The 23,686-nt window shown below is 36.8% G+C and overlaps 1 protein-coding gene and 1 pseudogene across 1 annotated transcript in view; both read left to right on the top strand.

Annotated features, from left to right (window-relative positions):
- TRPC6 (transient receptor potential cation channel subfamily C member 6) overlaps window positions 1-23,686 on the top strand; it is a 159,467-nt gene that overhangs the window by 84,938 nt on the left and 50,843 nt on the right. Inside the window, exon 2 of the mRNA XM_027849550.1 lies at window positions 5,607-6,381. Within this exon, the coding sequence (XP_027705351.1) occupies window positions 5,607-6,381 (775 nt within the window). The remainder of the gene's footprint in view (window positions 1-5,606; window positions 6,382-23,686) is intronic.
- LOC114033877 lies at window positions 19,137-20,506 on the top strand (annotated as a pseudogene).

Here is a 23,686-nt window from a genome sequence, read left to right as displayed (position 1 = left end):
ATAGCACCACAGTATTTCATCACAATCATATACTATAATTTGTTTTGCCATTCAGTTGATGAGCACCATCTGAATTTCTGATTCTTTGTCACCACAAAAAGAGCTGCTGCAAATATTTTTTGTACAAGTAGGTTCTTTCTCCTTTTTTTGATCTCTTTGGGATACAGACCTAGTAGTGATATTGCTGGGTCAAAGGTTATGCATAGTTTTATAGGGATTTGGGTATAGTTCCAAACTGTCCTCCTTAATGCTTAAACCAGTTCACAGCTCTACTAATAGTGCATTAGTTTCTCTATTTTTCCACATCCCCTTCAGTATTTATAATTTTCTTTTTCTGTAATGTCAGCCAATTTGATAGGTGTGAGGTTTTCGAAGTTATTTTAATTTACATTTCTCTAATCAGTAGTGATTCAGAGTATTTTTTTCCTGCTACTATTGATAGCTTTGATTTCTTCTTCTGAGAAATATCTATTCCTATACTTTGACCAATTATCAATTGAGGAATGGCTCGTGTTTTCATAAATTTGGCTCAGTTTGAGAAATGAGGCCTCTATCAGAGAAATTAACTGTAGAATTTCCCACCTAGTTTCCTGCTTTCCTTCTAATTTTGGCTGCAGTGCAATTTTTTTTTAATTTAATATAATTGAAATTATCCATTTTACTTCCCATGCTCTTCTCTAACTCTTGTTTGGTCATAAACTGTTTTGTTATCCATAGATCTGACAGATAAAATTTTCTATACTTCCCTAATTTACTTGTAATATTGCCCTTTGTGTCTAAATGATTTACACGTTTTGACTTTATTTTGGTATACAGTGTAAGATGTTGGTCTATGTCCAGTTTTGATAGTTACTGTTTTGTAATATAGTTTGAAATATGTCACTTCTAGATTGCCTTCTTTCACATTTTTTCCCCTGATTCCCTTGATACTCTTGACATTTTGTTCTTTCAGATGAATTTCATTTTTTTTTCTATCTCTATAAAATAATTCTTTGGTAGTTTGCTTGGCATGGCAATGAAAAAGTAAATTAACTTGGGTAGAATTGTCATTTTTATTTTATTGGCTCAACCTAGTCAGAACAATGAATAGTTCTCCAATTGTTTAGATTTTGTGTATGTGTGTGTGAACAAAGTATTCTGGTTTTATGCAATTGGTTTGTAATTGGTTATACAATTTGTTTGTAAAACATTTGTGTTGGCAGGTAGACTCCCAAGCATTTTATACTGTCTGCAGTTATTTTAAATGGAATTTCTTTTTCTATCTCTTTGTGCTGGGTTTTGTTGGTAATATATAGAAATACTGATGATTTATGGGAGTTTATTTATATCCTGCAACTTTGATAAAGTTGTTAGTTGTTTCAACTAGTTTTTTAGTTGATTCTCCAGGGTTCTTTAAGTATATCATCATGTCATTTCTAAGAGTGATTATTTTATTTCCTCATTGCCTATTTTTATTCCTTCAATTTTTTTCTTTTCTTATTGCTACAGCTAGCATATAATATTGAATAGTAGTGGTGCAAATGGACATGTTTGCTTCACCCCTGATCTTACTGAGAAGACTTCTAGTTTGTCCTCATTACAGACAAAGCTTGCTCTTGGTTTTAGATAGATATTACTTATCAGTCTAAGAAAGGCTCCATTTATTCCTCTGCTTTCTAATGTTTTTAACAGGGATGGGTGTTGTATTTTGTCAAAAGCTTTTTTGTATAATCATATGATTATATGACTAATATAATCATATGATTTGTGTTTGTATTATTGCTATGGTCATTTACATCTATTTTTTTCCTTACATTGGACTGTCCCTGCATTCCTGGTAAAAATCACACCTGGTCATAGTGTATGATCTTTGTTATATATTGCTGTAATCTCCTTGCTGGTATCCTATTTAAATTTTTCATCAATATTCATTGGTGAAATTGGTCTATACTTTTCTTTCTCTGTTTTTGTTCTTACTGGTTTAGGTATCAGCACCATATTTGTGTCATATAAAAGGTTTGGTAGGACTCCTTTACCTACTTTTTTCAAATGGTGTAATTAGAATTGTGATTACTTTTTTCCTTAAATATTTGGTAGAATTCACTTGTAAATCTATCTGGTCCCAGGCATTTTTTCTCTTGGGGAGCTTATTGATGGCTTTTCATTTTATTTTTCTAAGATAGAGTTATTTAAATATTCTATTTCTCCTCTGTTAATCTGAGCAATTTATATATTTGTAAATATTCATCTATTTCACCTAGATTGTAAGCTTTATTGGCATATAATTAGGCAAAATAGCTCCTGATGATTGCTTTAATTTCCTTTTCATTAGTGGTGTACATACCCTCTTCATTTTCAATACTGGTAATTTGATTTTCTTCTTTCTTTTTAAAATAAAATTAACCAGTGGTTTATCAATTTTCTTGTTTTTTTCCCAGAAAGTGGAATTTTAGTTGATACTTAAAAGAAGTCAGGGATATTAGGGGGGTGGTGATAAGGAAAGAGGGTTCCAGGTATGGAGGACAGAAAATGAAAACATCCAGAGTTGGGAGGTAATTGTCGAGAATGAGGAACAGCAAAGAGGCCAATGTTACTGTATTGCAGGGTATTTGGGGAGGTATGGAAGAGGTAAAGAGTAAGAAGATTATAGAGGTAGAAAGGGGAAAGGTTATGGAAAACTTTAAAAACAAAATGGAGAATTTTATATTTGACCTTGGAAGACAATGAGGAATACTGGAGTTGATTGAAGAAGGAGATGACATGGACAAGCTTTCATTTTGGGAAGGAGATTTTGATAGATGAGTAGAGGATGTACTATACAGTAAGGAGAGATCTGAGGCAGGAAAAACAACCACAGCAGCTTTTTTCAATAGTCTAGGTGGTAAATTGATGAGGGCCTGTGCCAGGATGGTGGCAATGTCAGAGGAGAGAAGTGGGTATATGGTCAAGATGTTGTGAAGGGATATACTACAGGATTTAGCAACTGATTGGAGGGTTGAAAGAGTGAAAAGGCAAGGATGACAACGAGTTTGCCATCCTGGATAAGTAGGAGAATAGTGGCAATCTCCACAATTATAGGAAAGTTAGAAAGAGAGAACAGTTTGATGAAAAAGATGAGCTCAGTTTTAAGCATGTCAAGTTTAAGATGTCTAGAAGACATATAGTTTGTCTGTAGGCAGTAAGAGATGTGAGACTAGAACTCAAGAGATAAGCTAGGGCTGGACAAATATGTCTGAGAATAATCTACATAGAGATAATAGTTAAAGACATGGGAGCTGATGAGATCACTAAATGAAATAGTATAGAGACGGAAGAAAAAAGAGCCAGACCTTTGTGGGACATCCACGGTTAGCAACCATGAGCAGGATGAAAATTTAGCAATGAAGACTTAGAACAAGTGGTCAGGCAGATAGGAGATGAGCCAGAAGAAAGCAGTATCATGAAAACCTAGAGAGAAGTGGGTATTGATGAAAATTATGTGATTGATACTGTCAAAGGCTGCAGAGAAGTAAAGAAGTATAAGGATCAAGAAAAGTCCATTAGATTTGACAATTAAGAGATCATTGGTAACTTTAGAGAGAGTTATTTCAGTTGATTGATGAGGTCAGAAGCCAGACTGCAGAGTTAACAAGGGAGAAGAAAGGCATAGATTGTAGACAGTCTTTTCTAAGAGTTTATACAAAAAGGGAGAAGAAATAAAGGACAATAACTAACAGGGATGGATGAATTAAGTGAGGTTTTTTTGAGGATAGGGTAGATATGAGTATGTTTGTAGGCACTAGAGAAGCAACCAATAGATAGGGAGAAATTAAAGGTAAGTGAGAGTAGGTTGATAAAAAAGGCAATTTGGTGATGAAGACAGGCTAGAATGGAGTCACTTATACATGTAGATGGTTTACTTGGCTAGAAGGGCCACCTCTTTATGTGAAACAAGGGTGAAATAGAAGGAAGGGGAAGAAAACATCTTAGTAGTATGAGATGAGGAGGAGGGGTGAATATGGATCTCACAATGAATGACTACAATTTTTTTCTGCGAAGTATGAGCCATGATTCTCAGTCGAGATGATGAGGGGCAGGGAAGCCATGGGAGACTTGAAGTGGGATGAAAAGATTTGGAAGAGTCATTCTGGTGGGTGGCATAATGAGTCAGTTAGGTAAAAGGTGGTAGCCCAGTTGAGATTATGTAACAAATTTGTAGTGGATCCAGTTAACACAGTTTTGTAATACAGAAGCAATGTGGAAGAGGAAGTATACTTGTTTTGTTTTGTTTTTTCCTGAATTTTCAAAATGGCAGAACTAGGAAGAATGAGTCAAATGAGTAAAGGAGTTACGTGTGGTTTTATACAAGGAAAACATTTTTCAATGATTAGAACTATACTATAATAAATTGGACTGCCTTCAAAGGAGGTGGTTTCTCCAACAATGGAGGTTTCCAAATAAAGATTAGATCACCATTTGTCAGATAATATTTTAGAAGGAATTTTTTTTACATGTATGAGTTATACTAAATGCCCACTGAGGCCCCTACCAACACTAAAATTCTGTATTATTTTATGTTCATTCCTAGCACATCCTGGGGTCTATTATAATATTAATCCTTGAATTACTTGAGCAACCAAAGATGACTACTTTCTGGGCTCTATACCAATTCTTCTTCCCGATATACTGCAGTTGGAGTGTAAAAGATCATGTTAAATAAAGCTCTTTGTAAATTTATGTCATCATATAAATGTGATTTTCATAAATAAACACTCAAATGAATTTGTATATGATCATTTTGAGTTTTTCCTAAATGAATGGAATTTAAATGGGTCAAGAATGCCTTTTCATTCTGTGACTCCTGTCCATTTCTTCTAAGTTCACTAACCAACATGCTAAAGGCCCTTCTCCCTTTGTCCTGACATTATCAGGTTACCAGCGAAGTACATAGGCAATTCATCCCTTTCACCTTGAGATCATTCAGTCCTCTTTTTCCATCATATATTTCTTTGATAACATTCTTACTCTAGTTCTTCTTTGTAGGTCTGTATGTGTTATGTGTTGCAAACTTCTTACACCCACAATGCCTCTCTTAAATGCCCTCATGATCTATAGAGGTGAATTGTGATGGTGTTTGCATTGGAAATGATATTCATTATTTAATTATTTAGAAAATTCACATGACTAAAATAATAATTTTATAAATAATACATTTTATATGCTGGTGCTTACAGTGTTAAGAGTGATATATATGATATGAATTGTCATATATAAACTATATAATATACATATCTAATATTATATATGTATATATAGTATATTATATGTAATGTATATATGGGGATATATATTTCTAGAAATATTTGTTAATTAAATCCACCCTTCCTTCCACATGATCTATATAGGTGGGTTTTGATGGCATTTTCAATTTGGATATTTTAAATAAACAAAGTGCTTTATATTTTTAAGGATAGTCTCTGTCAATCCATTAACAAATCATTGCATTTTAATTTAATAATAGAGTTAGTCCAGATATAATGATACAGCTGTCTAAAATACTTCAGAATTTGTTAGATGAGTTACAGGTCCTACAGTACACTAAAATGCACATAATTTGATTTGTTTGCAATTTTTCTCTTTTGATGCAGTCGGGGCACTGACAACAGACTGGCCCATCGTCGTCAGACCATCATCCGAGAGAAAGGGAGAAGGTTAGCAAATCGAGGACCAGCATATATGTTCAATGACCACTCAACAAGCCTATCTATTGAGGAGGAACGCTTTTTAGATGCAGCAGAATATGGCAACATTCCTGTAGTGCGAAAGATGCTAGAAGAATGCCTCTCACTTAATGTGAACTGTGTGGATTACATGGGCCAGAATGCTTTGCAGCTGGCTGTGGCCAATGAGCATCTGGAAATCACTGAACTTTTGCTTAAGAAAGAAAATTTGTCCCGGGTTGGGGATGCCTTGCTCCTGGCAATTAGTAAAGGTTATGTTCGGATTGTTGAAGCAATCTTAAACCATCCTGCTTTTGCTGAGGGCAAGAGGCTGGCAACAAGCCCTAGCCAGTCAGAACTCCAGCATGATGACTTTTATGCCTATGACGAAGATGGAACCCGATTCTCTCATGATGTTACTCCCATCATTCTGGCTGCCCACTGCCAGGAATATGAAATTGTGCACACTCTTTTGAGGAAAGGAGCCCGGATTGAAAGGCCTCATGACTATTTCTGCAAGTGTAGCGAATGCAACCAGAAGCAGAAACATGACTCTTTCAGTCACTCGAGATCCCGAATTAATGCCTACAGGGGTCTGGCAAGCCCTGCTTATTTGTCATTGTCTAGTGAAGATCCTGTCATGACAGCCCTAGAACTTAGCAATGAGCTGGCAGTGCTGGCAAACATTGAAAAGGAGTTTAAGGTATGTATGTCATCAATAGGTGATGGATGCTCTGAAGGAATTGAGGCCAAAAGTACTGTGTGCTCATCCTTATGCTAGTAACTCTGGAGGATTAAGAACTACTTCACATTGTTAGCGTAGGACTCCTATGCAACATAGCCATTCTTGGCAAACCCAGACATCCTACCCCAGCCCCATTCTCACTGCTTCTTTATGAGGAAAATGTAGACGTCAAATTGTTTGGGCCCAATCATTGGTTCACATTTTATTCTGTGGTAGAAAACAAGACTCCTAGGATCATAGAATCACAGATTAAGAGTTACAGGGACTTACAGTTACAGGATATATGTTCATATATAAGTATGTGTTATCATAAGTCCCTATTAATATTGAGGAAGGGAGTGGCATGATGGTTAGTGGTTAAGTGTCATATGTCTGAAGTGGAGACTATTACATTGTTCATACTAGTGTTTGGTGGGAAAGTAATATGTATACAACTAAGTAAAGAGAAATACAAGAAAGGAGAGCCATGTAATCACAAAACTAGAGGGTAATCACAGGCTTTGCACCAAAAGGAACTATATTCTTGGTAAGTGTACCTTGCACAAAGGAACCTGGTATGTGTATATTGGGGGAGGGGTGTCTTATTTTAAATATAAATAGTTTCTGAAGGAGATTTGATTATATATAAGAAAGAGTCAGGGGATACTTTTGAAAAATCAGAAAAGGACTAATATGGATATGTGTTAAAAAGGATAAAGGAAGAAGCCCTAAGCCAATGAATAGGTCAACATAACTTCCATATGTTAAAAGAAGTTGAACATGTTAGCTTCAAACCACATATCTAACCAGACCCACTCTCCTAGTCTGATAGATTTATTGTGGTTATGGGGGGGGGGGTGTCTCCCAGTAGCTGTTTCAGATTATAAGGGCAGGACTTGTATGCAACATAACCATTGATGGCAAGCCCAGACACAACCCCAGCCCCATTCTGACAGCTTCTTTGTGAGCAAAAATGTTGAATGTCAAATGGTTTGGACTCATTCACCAGTTGCTATTTTATTCTATTGTAGAATGGCAAGCTCATCAGCATCATAGGATCATAGATCTGGAGTGAGAAGGGGATTTAGAGACCATCAAATCCAACCTCTTATTACAAGTGAGGCCCATAGAGTTTAGGTAATATGCCCAAGGTCACATGGATAGCAAACATAAGATGTCGCATTTGATCCCAGGCCCTAGAGCTCTGGAGCTAGTCTTCCTTTGCCAATACAAATATTCCTTCCACACAGCAAAATCTAGTTTAGTTTTCATTCTTCACAATTTCTACTGGGGACGAGAATGGCCAATGTATCCTCTCTTCCTGGACATGACTTCTACAGTGCCCATGCATAAGCTCAGATAGGCAACTCCAAGAAAGTTATATGCTAGAAGGCTCTGAAGAGGACCCTGGGGGCCATAGGCAGGTAAGTCTCCCTCCTATATCTGGCAAGATATGGGAAGAATAATAAAGCAGAATCAGCTAACAGATGGTATAGTGGGGGAGAGGGGAACAAACAACCCTACAAGAGGAGTTTGGAGACCAATGTTCTAAAATGTCATTAACTAGTTAAGAGATGTTGGACAACCTTTTTCATGTCTTTTGGCCTTAGTTTCCATATCTGTAAAATGTGGAGGTTGGATTAACCTGTCTCTAGGATTTTTTATTGCTTGAGATAAAGGACACATGGGTTGTAGGTGGGGTAATTATTCCTCACTAAATTACTCTTACTGTTTTAGCAGACCAAAAGGCATGTGAGTAAGTATGAACCAGTGACTTTGACACAGTTCAACTTGAAAAAAAAAAAGCCTTGAAAAATTTCTACATGATAAACTATTAAAAAAAAAACCCTGAGTTACAATGGGGAGTTGTCATGAGACTGGAGGCTTTTTAATTTCTTTTTTAGACAAAGACTGAACAATGTATTATTTTCAGAAAACAAGCATTTCTACAAATGGAGAAAGGTAATCACCCACGGACCAGTCAGTAGATGGCAAATCCCAAGGGGAATACATAACAAAGTATTCTAGTTTGTAGCTAACACAAAGCAATTTCCAGATAAACAAAACTACTGAGATGATAGGAATAAACTTTTGGAAGATTAACAATGTTCATGCTATTGTTGACTTTTTTAGATAGGCTTCTTTTAGGAAACAAGTAAGGCAGTGCATCTAGGGGGGAAAAACCCCCAACAGCCTAGATTTGTCTTAGAAGGTGATACACTCTAAGCCATAACTTAAACCACACAGAATCTTAGAGTGAGAAGATATTTTAGAGTCTTTTTAGCTCAACCCATAAATTGCTGAATGAATCCACTCTATGGCGCCCCCTGGTTATCATGAATGTCTCTAGTAGTAACACAGAAGCCATTACCTCACAAGTCAGTCTATTCCATTTTTAGATGTTTGTTAGAAATGTTTTCTTTGTATCGAGCCAAAATCATCCACTCTGAAAATCCTACCCATTGTTAATAGCTCTGCTTTCTGAAACTATATAGAACAAGTCCATAGAAGTGTGGTACAGTAGAAAGAATGAAGGATTGGGAGTCAAAGAGCATGGGCTCAAATCCTGTCTCTGCCACTTAACTACCTATGTGACCTTTAGGAGAGGTAAGGTGATACAGCAGAAAGCAAAATTGATCTAGAGTCAGAGGAACTGGGTTCTAATCTCACCTCTGCCACTTACTACTTTTGAGATGTTGATCAAGTCACTTAACTTACCTGTACCTCACTTTCCTCATTTGTAAAAAGAGACATTTGAACTAGGTGATCTCTAAAATACCCTCCAGCTTGAAATATTTGATCTTTAAGGTCCATTGATTTTGAAGAAGTCACTTCACATCTGAGGTTCTGCATCTTCAACTATAAAATGAGTCAGGAAAGATAACCTCAGAGGTCCCTCCATCTCTAAATCAATGTTCCAGTGAAACCTTACTCCTCTTCCAAATGATAGCCCTTCTGATAATTTGAAGATAATTATAAAGTTCCTTTTATTTAGGTGAGACTTCTCCATTTCCTTCAACTTTCTTCATATAGTTTGGATTGAAGTCCTATCACCTTCCCCCTCAACTTCTGGACATAGTTCCACTTTCCAACACTTAGTACAGTATGTGGCACATGGTAGGCATTTAATAAATGGTCATTGACTAATAGTAACTGACCTGTCAAAGTCCTTTTTTAAATGTTAACACAAAGAACTAAACACAGTACTCCACATGTGGGTTGAGTCAGGGAGACTAGAGTAGGATTATTACCTCCCTTGTCCTGAACTCTATATTAAGTCAACAAACATTAAGTGCCTACTATGTGCCAGGGACGACTCTTAGAACTGGGGATAAAAAGAAAAGTAAAAACAATCTCTGCCCTCAAGGAGCTCAGTATTAATGTAGGATAAATTAAAATAAGCTCTCTTTGACTACTATATCACAACGTTGACCCATCATGAGATGTAGTCAATGAAAACTTCTAATTCCTTCAAATAGGCTATTGTCTAGGCATGTCTCCTTTGACTTGTATGTGTGTGGCTGATTTCTAAAAAATCCAAACACAGATCTCTGAATTTATCCCTATTCATTTTTATCCTGTTAGATTCAACCCATTGTTCTAGCCTGCCAAGATCTTTTGTCAGCAAATGTATTAATTGTTCTTTTCTTTCCCCAAAGAATTAAACTAATTGTAGGCATTTCCCTGAGCACATACAAGCAAAGATAATGAACACACACACACACACACACACACACACACACACACACACACACACGATATTAACTTAGTGACCATGGAAAGAGTGCTATTAAGGAACAGAAAGCAGAATCTTGCCTTTGTACAAAACCACAGTACATCAGCAGAAAAATTATAGGCAGTTTTAATGTAATGAAATCGGAGGAAGTCTAGAGAAGGACAACTAAAATGATCAGGAGTGGAAGGACTTTCATATGAAGGTGGCTTTTTAAAAACTTTTATTATATTTCTATTTTAAGTTCCAAATTCTCTCCCTCCAGCCCCTCCCCAAACAAATGAGAAGGCAAGATATATGATACCCATTATATATATATGAAATCATGCAAAACATTTCCACATTAGCCTTGGTCAAAAATAAATAAATAATGAACAAATGAATGAATGAATAAAAATAAAAATAAAGAAAGAGAAAAATATGCTTCAATCTGTATTTCAATCTGCATCAGTTCTCTATCTGGAGGTGAATAAAATTTTTCATCGTGAGTCTTTTGGAACCGTGGATTATTGATTTCAGTTGCTAAATCTCTCACAGTTGATTATCGTTACAACATTGCTATTCTTTTTTACATTGTCCTTTACTTTTGCTCACTTCACTTTACATCAGCTTATATTTCTTCTCATTTTTTTCTGAAACCATCCCCTTCATAATTTCTTACATCATAATAGTATTCCATCACAACAATATACCATAATTTATTTAGCCATTCCTCAGTTCCTAGGCATGCCCTCATTTTCTAATTCTTTGACCCCACAAAAAGAGCTGATATATTTTTGTATATATGAGTGTCTTTTCTTTTTTCTTTGATCTCTTTAGGTATAGAACTAGTTGTGGTATTGCTGGGTCAATGGGTATGCACAGTTTTATAGCCCTTTAGGCATAGTTCAAATTATTCTCCAGAATGATTGGACTATTTCATAGCCTCACCAACAGTGCATTAAGTGCATTAAGTATTTTTCTACATCCCTCTAAACATTTGTCATTTTCCTTTTCTGTCATGTTAGTCAATTTGACAGATATGAGGTGGTACCTCAGAGTTTTAATATGTATTTCTTTGATTATTCATGATTTAGAGTATTTTTTCACATGACTATTGATATATTTGAATGATTTCTCTGAAAACTGCCCATTCTGGATTTTGGCTATAATATTCCTGGAAATTTTCATTTTGATATTTCTTTTAGGAGGTGATCAGTGGATTCTATCAATTTCTTCTTTGCTTTCTGGTTTCCTTTATAATTTCTTTAAATATGATGTCTAGGTTTTTTTTGTTATATCATGGATTTCAGGTACTTTGATAATTATTAAATTATCTTTTCTAAACTATTTTCAAGGTCAGCTTTTTATATTATTATATTTCATATTTTCTTCCTTTTTTTATTCTCTTGATTTTGTTTTATTGTTTCTTGTTACGTGGAGTCGTTAGCTTCCACTTGACCAATTCTAACTTTTAAGGAGTGAGGTTCTTAGTGAGGTTTTCTACTTCTTTTGTAATTTGGTCAATTTTAATTTTAAGGAGTTATCTTAACAGTTATGTTAAAAGTAAAAAATATGTTTAAAGAATATTTTATTGCCACTTTTATCAACTTATTAATTCTCTTTTCATAACTTTCCTACATACCTCTCATTTTCTTTACCAATATTTTCTTCTAACACTGATTTTTACAATTACTGATTTGTTCACTTTTATTTCTTTCTTATCTCTTTTAAGAATTCTTGTTGGGCTTTTCTTCAATCTCCATTTTTCTTTAAGGCCTTTTTTTTGTGAGGCAATAGGGTTAAGTAACTTGCCCAGGGTCACATAGCTAGTTAAGTGTCAAGTGTCTGGCTGAAGGTTGGATTTGAACTCAGGTCATCCTAACTCCAGGACCAGTGCTTTATGCACTGCACCACCTAACTGCCCCCCTTAAGGCCTTTCTTGCAAATGTTTTCAAGTCATTGTCTTCTGAGTTTGTGTCTTGAGCTTCCCTATCACCATAATAGTTGTTTTGGATCAATTTTTGTTGCTTTTTGTTCATTTTTTTCCAGCCAACTTCTTGACTTTAAATTTAAATACCCTAGAGTTGGGCTGTGCTCACTTTGGGGGAAGGAGTGGAGGATGACTGGCCTGAGTGTTTGTCTATGCCTTTCTGCTTTCACAGCTCAGTCTGAGGACCTGTAGATTTTTGGTGCCTCCAAAAGTAATGTGATCTAGGGAGAGTCCTGGTCACTGCCTTCCTGATCTGCAGAACTTCCTTTCCCAGATAGGGCTCCTGCTCTCTTGTGACTTTGATCCCTCATCTATGCCCTGAAACTGTGACCCAGAATTGGGTAATGGGTGATAGAACTGCCAAGTGGTCCTACCTAGATCCTGTGCCTAGTGCTAAGAACAGGGTTCCTTGGGGATCTCTTTCTGACCAAATGTTCAGATCCTACCCACCACCCAGTGCCACTCCCATAGCTGAGCTCTCAGCCAGCATCCACCACAGTGTCCACAGGCCTCTTTTCCTGTTTTCTTAAGCCTTCCTGCCTTTTTTTTCTTGACTTTTTGCTTAGAATTCTGTTTGATATTTTTTGTGTTTCATTTTGTAGGAGAGATTTTGGGTGAAGTCAGGCAGTTGTTTCACTCTGACACCTTGACTCCACTCTCCCCTTATTCTGAAGGCAACATTTCTTTCAAAAGAGGACTCTTCAGTCTGAAATCTCAAGACTTGGGGAAGAAAGTAGTGCTAAGCAGTTTGGAGTGACGGGAGGAGGGGTCTAAGAAGATCTGGATGGGAGTGGCTAGTAAGCTGGGGTGAACAGAACTCCTGGGTCCTGGACCTTGTGGCACCTAGCTAGGATTAAGGGTGAGAAGTGACCAAAGGCCATAGGAAGGTGAAACAATGGAAGGGAGATTGGGTGTAGCCACAATGCAAGGCCAGTTGAAGGGGGCAGGTGATAAAGAAAAAGGGCCCAGGTGGGAGTTCCATTTGGAATGTCTGAGAGATTTGAACAGACAATAAGAATAGATAATGAAGGGAGCTGGAAGGGGAAGTTTGCTTTTAAAGGGAAAAAGTAGTTTCTAAAACGTTAAGGTTTTCCTGGGACTGATAAACAAACTGAAGCCAGGTTCTTTTTGGGGTCAGGAAGGAAAGTACATTTAAATAAGATTTCAAAGAGAGAATCTAAAAGTTTTAAGGTTTTGCTGGGAATTGTAAACAAAGGAGCCAAATTCCTTTTGAAAAGGGGCAAAAAGTTGAAAAAGGGGCAAAGATAAACCTCTTCAGATCCCTTGATTTCAACTACCATTTGTCTACAGATGGCTCCCACATCTAAAACTCCAACTCTCATGTTTTTTTCTGAGATTTAGTCCCATATCTCCAGCTACCTGCTGGACATCTCCACCTGGATATCTGATAGACATCTCAAATGCAACTTGTCCAAAATAGAACTCATTATCTTCACCATTAACCAAGCCCCTTCCTCCTTTTCATTGTGTTTCAGCTCCTATATACTTCAGCTGCCAAATCTTATCAATTTTACCTCTTTATCTCTCACAACTCTTTCCTTCTCTCTACTCACATAGCTATCAACTCAATTTAAACTCTACATACCATTTCCCCTAAACTGTTAGAGTAACCTCCTAATAGGTCTCCATGTTTCTGTGTCTCCCCAGGTGAATCCATCATCCATCCAAATTGCCAGACTGATATTTTTAAAGCACAGAAATGACCTTGTCACACCTTTGCTTAAAAAACTTTACAGTTTAGGAGGATCTGCTGGAACCAAATAGTCTGCTGACAGAGTCTGAGAATTTAAAATCACCTAGATACCTCAATAAGACATCTGAGTAGGCAATTAGTGGAGAATTCTATATATGATTATGCATATATTACTAGTAAATTCTTGTAAATACTTATTTGAACCTATTTAAATTATGTGGTTTATTCAACATCTTGGGCTAAAGACTGTCTTATTTTTACTAATATTGTGTAAAGATGTGCCTCCTTTCATTTTCTACTTTAAAGCTTCAGAAAAGCCCTTCAGATTCTTTGCTTCTCAGATGTGGTTGTTCTTCTGTCTTTTCCTGCTCCACTATGTCTTTCTTGAGGTTCAATAACTACCTCCACACATTTTAGTGCATCGACATTTTGATTCTGTATAGGGTTAAGTGTAGGGTTGGCATGTTTTAGTATGCATGTTCAAAAATAATGCAATATTTTGAAAGAGTAGATGTTCCTTAGGGACATCTATGTTAAAGTGAAATTTCAGTGAGCAGAAAATCTATCTGGATCAGCCCTTAGAAGGGACAAAGAGAAGCAAACAACTTCCAATGAGTGTGAAATAACTTGAACTGCAGGCACACAGCAGAAGAGAAGATTCATACCCCCCGAATTGAATGAACACACAATAATAAGAACTGGAGGGACTTTTCAGATGCCTTATTTTTTTTGTCATTGTATGGTAATTCTGACAATGAGAAATTTTCCATCAAAAACAATTTTATCTTCATAGAACTTAAAGTGATTATTCAAGCACGGTAATTTAACTAATTAAAAGGCTTCAACACTTAAAGCACCTCATTTTGCGGTTCTTTGATTTTTTTAAAATCCAGTGCAATTGAGAGAAACATGGCAAAACTTATGTGAATGGATTCAGAGTAAAGCAAGCAGAACCAGGAAAATCATGTAATTGTGTATTTAAGTATGTGTATGTGTATATATGTGTATATATATATATATACATACATATACATATATATGTACATTATATGTGTGTAGTTGTTGTTAATCAATCATTTCAGTCACATCTGACTGTTTGTGTCCCCATTTGGAGTTTTCTTTGCAAAGATATTGGAATGGTTTGCAATTTCCTTCTCCAGTTCATTTTACAGATGAGCAAACTGAGGAAAACAAGGTTAAGTGCCTGGTCCAGGGTCACATAGCTAATAAGTATCTGAGGCCAGATCTGAGCTCAAGAAAATGAGACTTCCTAACTCCAGGCCTGGCACTCTAGCTACTGCATCACCTAGCTGCCTGTGTATGTATATAGATATAAACACACTTATATGTAAGTGCACATATAGAGATGCACCATATATCATTTGTATATATGGTATGTAACAAAGATGCACAATTGTGTATACATACAATATGATACACACAACACATGATACATATATAGTATAATGTATTCTATATCATAGATATATAATATATATCATTTATAAATTATTTGATACTTATATATAATTTATAGATATGTGATATATACATATATGTATATATGCACACACATATACATATACACATATGTGTGTGATAGTATCTCACAACTAAAAAGAATCCAAACACTACATATCTATAATGACCAATCCCAATCTTTGCTCCTAGAGAAATGATGAGGAAATAAACCTTTTTCCTTTTCTTGGAAAGGTGAGAGACTAAGTATAAAGAATGGTTAGTATACTCTCAGATGTGACTTGTGTCAGTGGTTTTGTTTAACTGTTTCCCTTTACTACAAAGGAAGCCTCTCTCAGTGGCAGTGGGGGAATACATCTGAAAATAACTACCATGCAAAAACAAAAAAAAATAATCACCAGAGGCTTCAGATAGGAAGAGGTGAAGAATATTAGATTAAGGTCAATACCAATAATGATAAGAAGACAGGAAAAAAAGTAGTCAGGACGTCTCTCAATGTCTTTGTCTTTAATTCTTGCTTTAAATGGACATCTAATTTCCTTTAAATGTTCTTGTAGAATATGTTTAATTCAATTCAGCTAATATTTATTAACTACTTAGTATAGCATGAAAGACACTGTCTTAGGTGAGAAGGGAGGTGCAAAGAGGAAGATGAAGGATTCCCTGTCATCAAGGAGTTTAAAGTGTAGCAGAGTAGATAAAAACATGTAGACAAGTTGATTAATATACATATAATAATGAAGATTATTTTTCTGGGAAAAGTCCGTGACTGTGTTGCGGTCTGAGAGGTTAAGACCCCTCAAAGACTGAAGTACAGGACGGGGTCATCTGGAATGAATTCACAGACTCAAGCATTCTTTAAGTCAAGGTGGCAAAGATTTATTGTTACGCTTTTCAGTGGGCAAGGATTCTTAAGGAACCTGCAAGAGACCGAGGATGGAGCTAGGGTTTACATAGAAAAGGGCATGGGAAAGGAATGCCAGGGATACCAATTAGGTAATCCAAAAGTCCAGGTGTCTGTGGGAGCTATGGATGGGAAAGTACAGGAGTACACCAGACAGGGAGGAAGATGACAGAGGCATGGCTTTTGGGAGTCTGGCAGGAGGAAGAGTCCTTGGGCCAGTCAAGGACAAAACTCCTTGGGCTGGGCAAGGCACCCCTCTCTCTGTGTCTTGATGAGAGAATGCTCTGCAGCAAGGGAAAGCTTTCTCACCAGACAGGAGCTTACTAAGGAATTGGGAGGCTTCCAGAAACATGATCTGAGGGCTGGGGCCTGAGCAGCCCAGCACTCTCTCACCCAGCTTTATGTAGCTGCACCAGGGAGAGAGATAAGGTTCTTGCTGAGGCCCACGCATGAGTAATTGCTAGGCACAGTGTCCTTGGGCTGGGGAGTGATTGTCAAAACAGTGTTTCTGAGACTAGGGAGAAATTGGGGTCCAAGTACAAGCACAAGCACCCAAGCACCCTATCAACTGAACAGTCCTGTCTGAACTCTTTGTCTGCTCTCGGTCCACTGGGGCTCAGATCATTTAAAGCACCTGTTCAGCACCAAATTCCCAAGTCCCAAGATACACCCAGCAGATAGGATCTTGTATTTTGTTCTTCTAATATACTTCCTCATAATACTACCAAAATCCTCCACTTCCTCTTGTCTTTACACATATATAACCAACCTTAAGCCAAGTGAACCTGAAGACAGCCTGCCATTGGTAATAAGAATGACAATATTGATAATTAATCTTTGAAATTAACTATTTGGAGTTGAAAGGCATTAAAATTTCATAAGAACATTGCAGCTCCCTCTATTATATCTTTCTTTTAGGTAGCAAGGTTTCTCAGTGGATAGAGTGTTGAAGTTGGAATGAGGAAGACTTGAGTTCAAATCCTTCTTCAGATACTTAGCTATCTGACCCTAGTCAAGTCATTCAGCTTCTCTCAGACTTAGTTTTCTCATCTGTTAAATAGAGATAATAATTATGCTTCCCTCACAGGGTTGTTGTGAGGATCAGATAAGATACAGGTTGCTGTTTCCATTTTAAATATTGCTATATGAATTTCTGGGAAGGGAGATTTAAAGCTTTACATATAGATTTCCTAGGAAGGAAATGTATGTAGATGGCTAAAAAGAAATACTATTTGTTGTTAGTAATATGGCTTGCTTCTGGGAGGATGTTGTCACCATTTAGTCTGAAATAACTTTGAACACCAAATTATTTAAGTACACAAAGGCAGCCTCTTCACTCATAAAGACCAGCCAAATAATTGACAATCCTAGATGTTTTTAAAAAGTTTTTAAAACTTGATATCAAGTGGGCATTTACATTTGTTTTTATTTTCTTTATTGACTTATTTATTTCTACAAACATTTATAATCTTTCCTTCCCACTGCTCCTCCCCAATCAAACAAGAAAAAAAAAAAGAAAACAAAAGCCCTCATAATATACATGAGTAATTCAGCCAAACAAATTACTCCACAGGCCATGTCTAAAAATGTATTCCTCATTCTGCGTTTTAAGTACATTACCTTTCTGAAAGGAAATGGGTGCTATATTTCATATCCAATCCTCCTGACTTACTTATCATTGTATTATTCAGAGTTCTAAAATCTTTCGAAGTTCTTTTGCTCATTATGTTGTTTCTGGTATAAATTATTCTCCTGGTTCTACTTTGTTCACCAATTCATAAAGGTTTCCTGAATTTCATCTGAAACAATCCCTTTCATCATTTCTTATATCACAGTAATATTTCATTCTATTTAGAAACCACAATTTGTTCAGTCATCTTTCAATATGTGGGGACCCCCTTAGTTTCTAGTTTTGGGACTACCACAGAAAGAGCTGCTAAAATGTTCTTATACATACACATCCCTTTAATCTCTTTTGGGATTATGCTAGACTTGAAGAATAGTGTAAATTTGCACCATCCTACCTTTCAGGTAGTGAAATTTCAGAGATCAGAGGTCATCGTTATAACTATATTCTTTTTTTTTTCAGAATCAGCAGATTTTAGAATTTACATTCTAGAATTTATATTCTCCATCAAGTAATTGGCATTCTCCATGAGAAGCCAAATACATTTAGTTCTTTCAGAGTTCCATAGTATTTTATGCATATCAAGAAACTTCTCATTGGGAATGGGCCTTTCAGCATCTCCTTTTAGGAAACTAGCCTCAGATGGCTCTTGAGGTTGTGACATGCCTGAGAGTTAGCTGACTTTGCTTATCTTGTTAAAAACAGACAGATGGGGTTATGCAGACATGGCTGTTTCTTGGTGGCCCTGTTTACACTTTTGGAACAGCTGTCTGATTAGCAGCTGTGTAACTGAACTCTATGCAGCAGGATGGGCTACACTTTGATTTACCAATTTATTTCTGTAGAATTTACTCCAGGGCAAAGTAACCTTTGAGTCAGTTAACATTTATCAAAAGTCTCCTTTGAGAGAGTAATAAAAGAAATCACTGTAAAATTTAAAATACCATTATTATTTCTGGTACTGTTGACATTATTCTAATCTTGCAAACTGTGTCATATGTTGTAGCCATTTTTTTTTTGTTATTGCTGTGTAGACCTGTGATTTTTGTTGTCATAGGGGGCAAGGAAACTTCTTCCACCAATGCAAATATGTAATCTGTCTACTAGTGTTAGTTATCAGGGCACAGAGAGATTAAATAATTTACCCCTCTGTCAATTATATTTTGCTATTTTGTCATCAGTGACAATAAATAGATAAATTTCTTGCTCTTGGGGAATTTCAGGATCAATGAAGAAGAAAAGACTTATGAAAAAGCTCTATTATTATATCTCATAAAAACAAATGTTGTCATACACATGGACAGGATGGATGGTGAGAGCTGTGTACCACAGCCTTTCTCCCTGGGTTTCCCAGGCAGAGCAGCGGCAGCAACGATGGGTACCGGAGATAGCCCCGTGGTGGCCATGGAGCCGCAGTTCTGCTACAGTTTACGGTGCTGGACCTAGGTCTTCAGCAAGGAGGCCTCCCTGATGGACGTAAGCTCTTGTAGTCCTTTGATGCCCACAAGATAAACCAATACAAATTTGAAGATGAGCCAGACTTGAAGGACATTTTCATTATAGTTGATGTTCCCAAAAGCCACATTACCGCAATTGAAACTTTCATCACATACAGAGTTACAACTAAGACATCTTGGGATGAATTTGATTCTATTGAATTTGAAGTTTGAGGATTTGTTTATAATAAATATTTATTTATTATTATTTATTGGTTAAAGGGAAAACTTGAAGAAGTACATCTCACTCTCATTATTCCTCATTTATCAGAAAAATTCATAATGAAAGGCATGGTGGAATGCTTTAATGATAACTTCATTGAGACTCGAAGAAAGGCACTGCAGAAATTCTTAAATCAAATTGCTGATCACCCAACCTTAACTTTTAATGAAGACTTAAAATTTTTCTTACTGCCCAAGCCTGGGAACTCTCTTCTCACAAGAAACAAGGTCCTGGATTGCTTAGCAGGATGGGGCAGACAGTCAGAGCTGTAACATCCCAGTGAGAAGACTTAAAAACCACCCAGATAAATTAACTGAAAGAATAATTACGTGGGAACATTTAGCCAAGAGATAAACTTAATAGACAAAATAGCTCAGAGAATTTACAAGGAAGACAAGGAGTCTTTTGAGGAAATGAATGGATACAGACCAATCTACATCTGGTAGTCAGTTTCAGAAGAGCATCTGATTGACTACCTGAAAGGTGTGGCCAGCTGCATTGATAAGTGTGGTAAGGCCACTGAAAGATGAATATTTGGCCTTTCAGAGACACTGACTCCAGTTGTAGATGAATATGTTCTTTATAGTGAAATATTAATGGCAGTTATGATAAGAAGAGACTAAATTCAAGCAGAGTTAGATTCCAGAGTTGAAGCTTTGACCTACAAAAAGACTGAAAAGTTGCTGCTTACTGAAGAGATTGAAAAACTAAAAGATAAGGCAGAATGTGCTAATAATGCACTGAAATCTAACTGGGACAGATGGACACAAAACATGCAAAATGATATCAAGTTGGCATTTACAGATATGGCTGAGAAAAATATTAGCTACTATGAACAGTGCCTTGCCACATAGGGGTCCTTCCTTACAACTCAAGCCCACCTTCATCTGGAAGAAATATCTGAAGATAAACCTGGAGCATACCTAAGGGCTTTTGCCCAACATTTGGTGATATAGTGCCTACCAACCAAAGACCTTCTTTATGGGGTGGGCTGCATTTAATACTGTCTTGTGTTAGCTGTGTGCTGTGGATAAGTCACCTAAAGCAGCACAGCACAATGGAAATGGTATTGAACTTGAAACTACATATGGGACCCGACTGAATTCCTTCAGCTCTGCTACTTAATACCTATATACCTTTGGTCAAGTCACCTATTTTCTCTGAGCCTTAGTTTCCTCAGGCTCAAAGTGAAGGAGTTGAACCAGAAATCTTCCAAGGTTCCTTCTAGCTGTGTTTGTGGGTGTGTGTATATATATATATATATATATATATATATATATATATATATATGCACACACATATACACCCACACCCACACATATATATATCCATAATAAATAGACACTAGTTATTTTATGTGCTCTCTATTGAGATATAACAATGAAATAGAAGCACAACGTATATTTCAATCAGTCTCTGGATTCCTCTGGATTCCTTAATTTTCAGCTTGAGCCAGGTGGTTGCTGAGGTCCTTCCAACTCAAATTATGTGAAAATGTGCTTCTGGTTCTCCACGTCCAGGAAATAGACACAGTGGGTCCATCTGAAAGACAGAAAAGTAAATGGTTTTGTTGTGTGTTTGTCTGCCATTGCAGTGTGAGTGATCAGAACCCCTTGGATAGCTTTATGAGATGCCAGGGATCCACAGAGCACACATTTAGGAACATTAGGCTATATCACTGCTAGCATCCCTTCCAGCTTTGAAATTCTATGATTCAAAGTGACCTGGTAGTGATAAACTAAATGGTAGCTTTCCTTTAAGAGATAATAAAATCCCAAATACCATTTTGTGATCTGTAGATATTAGAAGCACACTTTGGGACCAAAAGTATTTGCTATCTGTTCTTCCCTATGGTGTCTATATTGCATGGAGCCAATGACTCTAGTCGAGTGGTTCTGGTGGCTGCTGATGTTGTCAATGCCAGCGTTGACAGATGGAACGGAAAACTCTTCTAAACCCTATTTAGTCAATCTTTGACTGACATAGTGATACTAGTATGGAAGAAGAAGAGAAAATCAAATAGAACATGATCATCACATTTTTTTTCTCTCTGTAGTGAGAATTCAAAACACTAGGCCCACCATTTAAAATTACCAGTAAGGAAATTTCTACATTGAAGGTCACAAACCTCAATTATCCTGTAATTCCTGGAGGTCTTTAAGCAAAGACTATATGCCCATTTGTGGAAGATGTTATAGAGGGAATTCTTCTTCAAGTATGTATTGCACTCAATGGACTTAGAGGTCCCTTCCAACTCTGAAATTTTGTGATTCCATGAAACCGTATGACCTAACCCTTCTCTTCTTTGCAGAGATGGGAGAACAGATTTGTAGCACTACATGAAAGTCAAACTTAATAGATATTTTGGTTGGTTTTGCTGAACTGTTTTGTTGTCAGAGATGGTTCTCTGGGAAATGGGGCTGAGCAGGCTATATAGGGAAATGTAGGTTATATAAAAACAAAAAAAATTTTTAATAAAAAAAAGAAAACATATCACTTTCCTGATATTTGGAAGTTCCTAATGGGCATAGAGTCAGGTTCCCTTTAACAATAAAATTAAAGTTTGGATTAAATGATCTTTAAAATCCATGTCATCCCCAAAGGTCTGAATTAAAAACTCTCTCAATTCAACCTTATGTATTACTAGTTGCCTTTCACTTCTCCTTTTGCATTGTCCCTTCTCCCTCATTCCCTTGACCTCAATAATACTTTGACTGTCACTTAAGACCAAGTCTTAGGCTAGAGAGCTGTGATCATAATATCCTGCATATAAAGTACTTTGCAAACCTTCAAGTACCATAGAAGTATTACCTATTATTATCATCTTATGTTCAAAAGTAGTCACCCTCATAAAGATGGCATTCTGATTCGTAACAGTGGAAGCAGAGATGGGTCTCCCATTCAGGCAGCCATTTATATGTGTGAATGTACCACTGCAAGCAGTCTGTCATAACTTGGCCTCTATCTATCATGGGAACACATAGCCATTCCAGTTGTGATTTATTTTAAAAGCAATGTTCTTAGGAATAACAAAGTGGCCTTTCACCCGCTCAAGCATTATTTTCTTGACTGCCAGGAAGGTCCTGGCAGTGACACCGCAGAATTGAATAAGGTCAGATCCTAGAAAATGAATCTGGAAAAAAAAAATCTATTCCCAGGAATAATGCCATTTTATTTCTGTCAGGATTCATGAAGTGGGGAATGCTTTTCCTTTCAGATTTTTTATTTTTGTTATAGTTATTTTGATCAAGTTAAGGAGCTGCCAATGAGGAACTCCCCCCCACCCCCCACCAACATAGATCAACATCTTAATAGTCTTAAAGAGTTGTCTGGGGCACTGTTAGAGGCAGGGCTTGAGTCTAGGTCTTTCTTACTCTTTGGTTGGCCCTCTATCGACCACTGCTTGCTGCCTCTTAGCCTCAATTTGACTGGATAGAGAGAGTGGTTATGTGATTTCACTTATAGAGAGAACTCCCAGATTAGGAAAGTTTCTCTGCCAAAACTCCCTTTACCATCTATAGAGCATGGAAATGTAGCTTAATAGGGCCAGAACATAACAAAAGAGGATCTTTCCCATGCTGCCCATCTCAAGAAAAGCTCGTGCTTAAAAGTCTTCTTAGAAAAATGATCACAGGCAACTATACTATTCCTAAAAGTCCATAGGGAAGGTAAAAGTAATACTAAATTGGATGGGGGTGGGGTGGGGTGGGGTTGGAGGAGTTGGGGAAAATCTCCTTCACAAATCATTCCTCCTAGTTACTCTGGAAGTTCAAACTCTCTTCCACTATTCCTTGTTGTTGTTTTGTCAATTAGTTGTGTCTAAATCTTCTGTGACCTGATTTGGGGGTTTTCTTGGTAAAGATACTGGGATGGTTTGCCATTTTATTCTCCAGATCATTTTATGGGTGAGGAAACCAAGGCAAACAGTGTTAAGTGACTTGCCTAAGGTCACTTAGCTATTAAGTGGGTGAGGCTGGATTTGAACTTAAGTCCTCCTGACTCCAGGGCTGGCATTCTATCTACTGCACCACCTAACTGCCCCTTATTCCTTACTATTTCATTATTCATTTTGTAAAACCCATGGAAGACTTGATAACATTGTAATTCCCTCAGGCTTCTCTACTCTTAGGAGAAAA

This window comes from Vombatus ursinus, unplaced genomic scaffold (genome assembly GCF_900497805.2).
Source record: "Vombatus ursinus unplaced genomic scaffold, bare-nosed wombat genome assembly UNPS02007612.1, whole genome shotgun sequence".
Classification (NCBI taxonomy): Eukaryota; Metazoa; Chordata; class Mammalia; order Diprotodontia; family Vombatidae; genus Vombatus; species Vombatus ursinus.
This window is presented reverse-complemented; position numbering and strand designations above follow the sequence as displayed.